The 8,381-nt window shown below is 31.7% G+C and overlaps 1 protein-coding gene across 1 annotated transcript; it reads left to right on the top strand.

Moving 5' to 3' along the window:
- The first annotated feature begins 336 nt into the window (after positions 1-336).
- LOC149577122 (alpha pinene synthase, chloroplastic-like) lies at positions 337-3,989 on the top strand. The gene is made up of 10 exons (XM_089827811.1): positions 337-585; positions 697-887; positions 1,042-1,127; positions 1,274-1,488; positions 1,606-1,703; positions 1,800-1,892; positions 2,169-2,384; positions 2,471-2,609; positions 2,998-3,243; positions 3,376-3,989. Exons 1-10 carry the CDS (start codon positions 337-339, stop codon positions 3,670-3,672), a joined length of 1,830 nt encoding a protein of 609 aa, XP_089683937.1. The 3' UTR covers positions 3,673-3,989.
- Positions 3,990-8,381: the final 4,392 nt, after the last annotated feature.

Below are 8,381 nucleotides of genomic sequence, written 5' to 3'. Positions count from 1 at the left end.
GTCAAGTCAAATCAATGCGCAGAAAAATTGGCATAAAAATTGGCCTCTTGTGGCCGACTGTCTTTTCACGTTTTTGAGTGTGTTGCGCTTAACAGTGCAACTTTTCTTCAATTTTAATTCTTAAAACTCTACCTAAATATATTAGAACTCTACGTAATTCTTAAAACTCTACCTAAATATATAGTGGACGTCTCTTTCCAATATTTTAGCATAAACATGTTGTGAACGTTGTAAATGCCGTTCGCTCTTATTCACCTCTCACAAAAAGTAAAATTCATCATATATTTTTGTCTATAAAAGGCTAAGAAATACCCTGCAAGAATATACCCCTTAGCAATGGCTCTCATGTCTGTCTCTTCCTCTGGTTTGAGCTTCTGTTTGAAATCTAAGCCAACCCATCTCTTTAAGCTTTCTCCCAAGCCATTCCCAACATTAGGTAGAAAATGTCTGATGTGGAGTGAAAAGATAACGAATAAAGCCATGGCTACCGCTAGTGTTGAAAATGTCACTAGGAGGACAGGAAATCATCATGGCAACTTGTGGGATGATGATTTTATACAATCTCTCCCAAAACTGCCTTATGATGTAACCTTCTGCCATCCCATTATCCTCTGCTTTGTTATTCCATTTCTTTTTTAGGATGATAATATGAATTACAATGTAATTTATCTATTTGTTTTGTATGTAATTTTTCAGGCTCCTGAATATCGTGAGCGTGCTGATAAACTTGTTGGGGAGGTCAAAAACATGTTCAATGCACTGGGTGCTGCTGATTCTTCTTCACAAAATATCTTGAAACGCTTTGAAATGGTGGATAAAGTTGAACGTCTTGGTATCGGGCGCCATTTTCGAACAGAAATAGCAGAAGCACTTGATTATGTTTACAGGTATTGTGTGAATATTACACTTGAATGATTTAAACATCACATACTAAAGCTTGATTCTTAAACTAAAACAATAAACATTTAGTAAATTAAAATTTTCTTTTTAATATCAATGTTTATTTGTATGATATGTGAATGAAAGTTAATTGAATTGCAGATTTTGGAACAACATGAGTAAAGATTTGAATACTGCAGCTTTGGGACTCCGAATCCTTCGACTCCACAGATATCCCGTTTCTGCAGGTCTGATAGGCTTCATTATATGACACTATTTGCGTTTGTGATTGAAACTATAAGACTTTATTTCCACACCAGAATACAACTTTACTGTTTACCTTTACTTTTGATTCTAAGTATATATGTCATCTTGGATGATGCAAATTTAGCAGATGTGTTAGAAAAGTTCAAAGAAAAAGATGGAAAGTTCTTGTATTGCACGACTCAATCAGAGGAGGAGATTAAGAGTATATTGAATTTGTTTCAAGTTTCATTTATTGCCTTCCCGAAGGAGACAATAATGGATGAAGCTAAAGCCTTTTCTACACTGTATTTGAATCAAATCTTGCAAGAGGCTCCCACTTCTAGTGCCAATCTTCTACAAGAGGTAGTAATCATGTTTGCATGTTTAAAAAAATAAGCTTATATGTTTTATGGTATTTTGATGTCCGTTTAGATTGTAGGAAATATAGCAACACATTAATACAAAATCTATCATGTGCAGATATCACACAATTTAGAGTATGGTTGGGTCAGCAATTTGCCAAGATTGGAAGCAAGGAATTATATGAACATATATGGAGAAAACAGTTTATGGCTCAAGTAATTAAAATATTTTAATTTGGAATTATATTTGTTTCATTAGGTAAATTTTAATGATTAAAATTCTTAGAGGTTTTTTCTTTGACCAATTATCAGGAGCATGGATAATCAGAAGATTTTGTATTTAGCTAAATTGGATTTCAATATTATGCAATCCTCATATCGACCAGAAGTTCAAATGATCTATAGGTGAGTTGACTGAAAGATATCTTAAATAGTTTTAAAATTTGAAGTACTTAATCATTTTAGTAATGTAATGTTCTTTGAATCTTTCCTCTTGATTTTGAGTATTTTAATATAAATATAAATTCTATCTATAAAATAATGACTATGAAATTGTAAAATTAATTATTTTTCTAATTTTTTGAGATATTACAATTTTAACTTTTATCTTTCAATGGAATTGATGTAATATCCTTTCTTTATATTTTATATGAAAATTTTAATTGTGTTTCTCATGTTTAGATGGTGGAAGGATACAAAATTATGTCAATTGGAGTCTTGTCGTCATAGACCAGTGGAATATATATTTTCAGGATGTGCAATTACTGGAGAACCTAAACATTCAGCTTTTAGAATTGCCTTGGCAAAATTTTCTACCCTTGCAACAATTATCGATGATTGTTATGATACCTATGGTACCCTTGAAGAACTTGAAATTTTTACTGACACTGTTAAGAGGCAAGTATTCATTTGCGAGCTCTTTAAGTTCAATCTTTTTAAATAATATATTATTAATATGTACATAATGTTGAAATATGCTTTAGGTGGGATTCCCCTCCTATAGATCACCTTCCAGAATACATGAAAATTGCATACCATGCACTTTATGATGCAATTAATGAAAGTGTACAAGAGGGAGAGAAGATTCAAGGCAGAGACACCATCCACCATGCTCGAAATGCGGTATAAATAAATATTATTTTAAACATTAAATATTATTGAAATTGATCTATTAGAAATTTATTTTTAAAATAATATTATATTCTCATTCAAAGTTTACATTTCTATTCTTGATTTATTTCATTCATCTATTTGTGACATACACTCTTTTCTTATATATGTATTATGTATATTTCACAATGCATTTTGCATTTATTTCAATTTGCACTTTTTTTATAGTAGATTAAAGAATATGTCAATGAAGAGTTTAAAAGTTCATTTAAAAGAGTGTACATTTTTCTTTAAATCATTATCTTTAAAAAATTGACTTAGAATTCGTTATGCAAATCAACTTAAATTATTAAAATTAATTTTTATGATTGAATTCAAATAAGCATTTATGTTATTGCAGTGGGATGACTATTTAGATTCTATGTTGCAAGAAGCTAAGTGGCTTGCTACTGGGCATATACCAAATTTAAATACATATTTAAAAAATGGAATAGAGAGTTCAGCCTCTCGTACAGCTACATTGCAAGCACTATTAACAGTAGACATCATTTCAGAAGATGACCTTCAAACAATTAACTATCCATCAAGGTTCAATGATCTTTTGGGATTGACACTTAGATTTAGAGGTGACAGTAGAACATTCAAGGTATGTTTAATAATGTATTAATCAAAATCTTATAATTTGAAAAATAGAAATATGACAAAAGTAAAATTTTTTATTTTATAAAATATAGTTCTTACATTCATTCTAAGAACTAAACTTGAACTTATTTCTTAGACTGAGGCAGCTCGAGGAGAAGTTGCTTCATCCATAGCATGTTATATGAGAGATCATCCAGAATCTAGCGAGGAAGATGCATTAAAGTCTATTTATTTTATGTTAGATGAACATCTTAAAGAGTTAAACTTGGAGTATTTAAAGCATGATAAGATTCCAGTGTGCATCATGGATTTTGCCTATGACATGTCAAGGTGCTTTCAACTTTTCTACAAAGAGAGAGATGGATTTAGCATTTGTAATAAAGATATGAGGAATCATGTCAAAAAAATTCTCATTGATCCCATAATATTGTAAATTTATAAATTGTGGGATTTTATGGTTATCGATTACACTTTCAAGTGTAAAAGATCAATATATTTTCTTTAATCAAGTGATAGACCATAGAAAATCCCTAGGTTGTTTTAGTGAATAATATTCCCTACTATTGTTCCTTATTTAGACTATTTCATATCAGTGTATTGCTTTTTATAGCAACACTAGTGATATGCTTAAACTTGTTCTAAGTGTCTATGTTCTAGTTTCAATGTATATTTTATAATAGGGTTTATGTAATTTATTTGAAGATATGTGTAGATTTTACATAAATCTATATCATATTTTTGGAGTCTTAATGTTATTATAGTGTATTGAGAGTACTTTAAATTTTCTTTCAATTAAAGATCAAGGTAGAGCCTCTATTATATAAATTAAAATAGAGATAATTGGATTTTATCCTCTAATTTCTCTTGAAATAAATTTATAGAATTTGAAAGAAAAAAAGTGCAAATTTGAACATATTTGTGTCTATTATAGAATTTTTTTAATTATATTTGTTGTTTACATTGATCATATATCTCATATAGGGCTATTATTCTTATGTATCATGCTATATATAAGTTATTTTAAATAATGTATCAAGGCAAATAAACATGTAAACTTGAATTGGCCATCAAGATATTCATGAGTTAAGAGGAGTGGGAGGGGACATAGTAACTCGAGAATAGAGGATTTTTTTAAATTTTTATTATTATTATTTTTCTATATCAAACTTTTTCAAATTTATTCTTTCTAATAAAAAGAGAATATATAGATAATCACATTTTTGTATTTCAAAATAATTTTTATTCAATCTATCATTGGAGTAGATATATGATTACATCATTGCTAATTGTAAAGTTTGTTTTGAGTAATGAGTCAATTTGTGTGCAAGTCTTCTTTGAAGCTCATAAATCCTTCCCTTGGCCAAAAAAATCATCCTTTTGGAAGCTCACACAATGGCGCTATTTCCATCCTATTTAATAACTTATACCATCTTCACCCACATTTTAGTCAAACTAAAATTTACAAGACCAAAAGTATTTATTGTTGGTAGCTCAAGCAATAGAAGGGGAATTGGTTTTGTTGAGATATCTATTTGGAGTTTTTCTTCCACCATGCTAGGGCTTCAAAATTTCTTCATACAAATTCTTCCATTTTTTTCTCATCAATATTTTTTTATAGTATGTCATAATTTTTCAGGGCCCTTATTGTAGATGAAAACTACATGCTAATATTTATAGAGGTAGCAATAAAAGTAATTTGTGACCTCTATATGGAAATATAGATATAGTAATTAAGATTTCTAGTTACCCAATACAGAGGGGTACATATTGATTTTCTAAAAGAAGAATCAAAATGTAAGAACCACTAATGTATTTGAGTTATGTGAAAAAAAAATCTTGACTACATATATTTTTTAATTATTATATTTTAATGAAGATTGCTAACTGAGAGGCAATGTTAGTGAGGCATATACTTTTTAATAACATTGAAAAAACTAAACAATGGTAAAATTGGCAATGTTATTGTCTATGTTATTGGTAATTCCCCAAGATCTCACAAGGGTGATGCCCCTTGACCCTTTCTTGGGGGCACTGCCCCCAAACCCCCGTAGAAATAATCAGGACAAAAACCACACCGAATAAACCTCTAAGTCTAATTAGACTTAACATCACTATTATCTCCCACTTGGAGACTAATCAAGCTCCATAATAACCTCCCACTTGGAGACTGATCATAGCACTACTAAACCTATAGCTACCACTGGAATATCAAACCACCCTAGACTCTGTTGTTCTTTTATCCTGCTCAATTGAGAAGACCGACTGAAGTTGAAGAGGAGTTCAGCTTCTCCCTTGTCACTATCTTTGTAAACATATCTATTGGATTGTCATTTTTATGTATCTTCTCTAGCTTTAATTGTCCATCACCCAAAACTAACCGAATGAAATGGTACCACAACTATATGTGTTTTGTCTTTGAATGTAGAGTTGAATTCTTCACAAGATGAATGACACTCTGACTATCTATAAACAAATAATTATCTTTCTAAGGGTGTCTCAATTCTCCTAGGAAGAACTGAAGCCATATCATCTCCTTGGTTGCCTCTGCAATAGTAATGTACTCTGCCTCTATAGTGGATAAAGCATTAACCTTCTATAACCTAGAAACCTAACTCACGGTTGCCCCACCAATAGTAAATACATAACCTATAGTACTCTTCCTGGTATCAATATCCCTTGCCAAATCTAAGTTAGCATATCCCTATAAATTAGTAGTAGAGCCCCCAAAATGTAAACACTTACTAGATGTTCCTCTCAAATATCTGATAATCCATTTAACTGCATTCCAATGCTCAATTCCTAGATGACTCATATACCTATTAACAACTCCACTACATGTGAAATATCTAGCCTTGTACATACCATAGCATACATCAAACTTCCTACAGTTAAAGCATAAGGTACCTTGGACATCTTATCCTCCTCTTCTTGTGTCTTGGTACATATCTCCTTAGTCAACTTTAAATGACTAGGTAAAGGTGTGTTGTTAGCTTTAGCATTCTACATAGAGAAATGCTGCAACACCTTCTCAATATAATCAACTCGAGATAATATCAATTGCATGTTCTTCCTATCTCTACAAATCTTCATACCAAGGATTTGTTTTGCTACCCCCAAATCCTTCATAACAAATGCATATACTATCTGGCATTTCATCTCCTTAATATGATCCATGTTAGACCTAGCTACAAGCATATCATCAACATATAAACATAAAATAATGTAGTTGTCATCATCCACCCACTTAAAATAAACACAATGATCTAAATGACACCTACTATATGCATGCTCATGCATAAACCTGTCAAATTTCAGATACCATTGCCGAGGTGCTCGCTTCGAGCCATATATACTTTTCTTCAATCTGGACACTAGGTTCTCCTTACCTTTGACCTCAAATCCATATGGCTATTCCATATATATCTGTTCATCCAAATCACCATGAAGGTTGTTCTAGCATCAAGCTACTCCAAATGCAAATCTTCAGTAGCCACAATACTTAGAACAATGTGAATAGAAGTCATTTTAACAACATGAGAAAATATCTAATCAAAATCAATGCCCTTTTTCTATGCAAATCCTTTTACAACTAACTTGGCTTTAAATTTTTTCTTGCCCCCATCCTCTTCTTTCAACCTATAAACCCATTTATTTCGTAAAGCCTTTTTACCTGCAAGCAACTTGCATAAACCCCATATCTTATTTTTTAGCAAAATGTCCATTTTGTCTTTCATTGCAAACCCCCACCGAGTCTTTGTATCCACCTACATAGCTTCATCTTAACATTTAGCTTCACTAGCATCAGTAACTAAAATAGAATACAAAGAAGGAGAAAATATTTTTGGAGGTCTACTTATCCTTGTTGACTGTCTAACATTCACTAGGGTGTGTGGTATTTGTTGTTGTGGTTGTTGCATATCATGAGGAATTGCTAGAACATTAGCTTTTGGAGTATCATCCAACACCACATAATCATTTTCTTTATTCTCATGTTGTTGCAATAGATCTTTGTACAATACTTTGTCATTGAATATGACATCCCTACTTCTTACAATTTTATGATTTTCAAAATCCCAAAGTGTATAATCAAATTTATTAATGCCATATCCAACAAATACACATTTCTTTGACTTAGCTTCTTGTTTGGTTCTATTTTCAAAATCAACATGTGCAAATGCTTCGCAACCAAAGGTTATGAGAAAATAATAACTCACCTTCTTACCAGTCTATGCTTCCTCTAGAATACCTCAACCCAAGGGAGTAGAGGGACCTCTATTAATCAAATATACAATAGTATTGAAAGCCTCTTCCCACATGTTTAAGGACAACCTAGCATGCAACCTCATGCTTCTTGCACGCTCCATTATAGTCATGTTCATGCATTCAACCACTCCATTTTCTTATGGAGTCCTTGGAATAGTTTCCTACCTAAAAATACCATTAGTGAAGCAATAATCTTCAAATTCATGACTGCAATACTCACCACCATTACCATATCTGAGACATTTTAATTTCTTTCTAGTCTCATTTTCAACTAAGCATTTCCATTTCTTAAAAGTTTAAAATACATCATATTTTTGTCTAAGAAAATAAACCCATACTTTTCTAGTTGCATCATCAATAAATGTAACATAATAATGAGAGCTACCGAGGGAAGATACCTAAGATGGTCCCCATACATCTACATGCACAAGCTTTAATCTCTCACTTTTCTTTTCCTTCCCAGCCTTCACAAAACTCATTCTCTTTTGTTTTCCATACACAACTTTCACAAAAATCCATATTAACACATTTCGGACCTTGTAAAACTTTCTTTGAATGAAGTATTCTCATTCCTTTCTCACTCATGTGCTCAAGTCTATTGTACCACAACACTGTATCATAATCTACAATAGATATTTGTTCTCTCTGCTCAACTACAGTAACTGTTACTAAACATTCATTTTTATCTGAAACAACCAAAGTAGAAGGAACAATATGACCTATACAAAGATATAGGGTGCCTACTTTCACACCTTTTACTACTACAAGTGAACCTTTTGAAACCTTCCAATTTTTATCATTAAAAGTAACTACACAACCCTCATCACCCAGTTGCCTTGCTGAAATTAAATTCCTACTCAACCTTGGAACATGTCTTAC

This window comes from Cupressus sempervirens, chromosome 1, assembly GCF_028749045.1.
Source record: "Cupressus sempervirens isolate cs-2001-9-10 chromosome 1, ASM2874904v1, whole genome shotgun sequence".
NCBI lineage: Eukaryota > Viridiplantae > Streptophyta > Pinopsida > Cupressales > Cupressaceae > Cupressus > Cupressus sempervirens.
The sequence above is the reverse complement of the archived record's forward strand: the minus strand, read 5'-3'. Positions and strand labels throughout refer to the sequence as shown.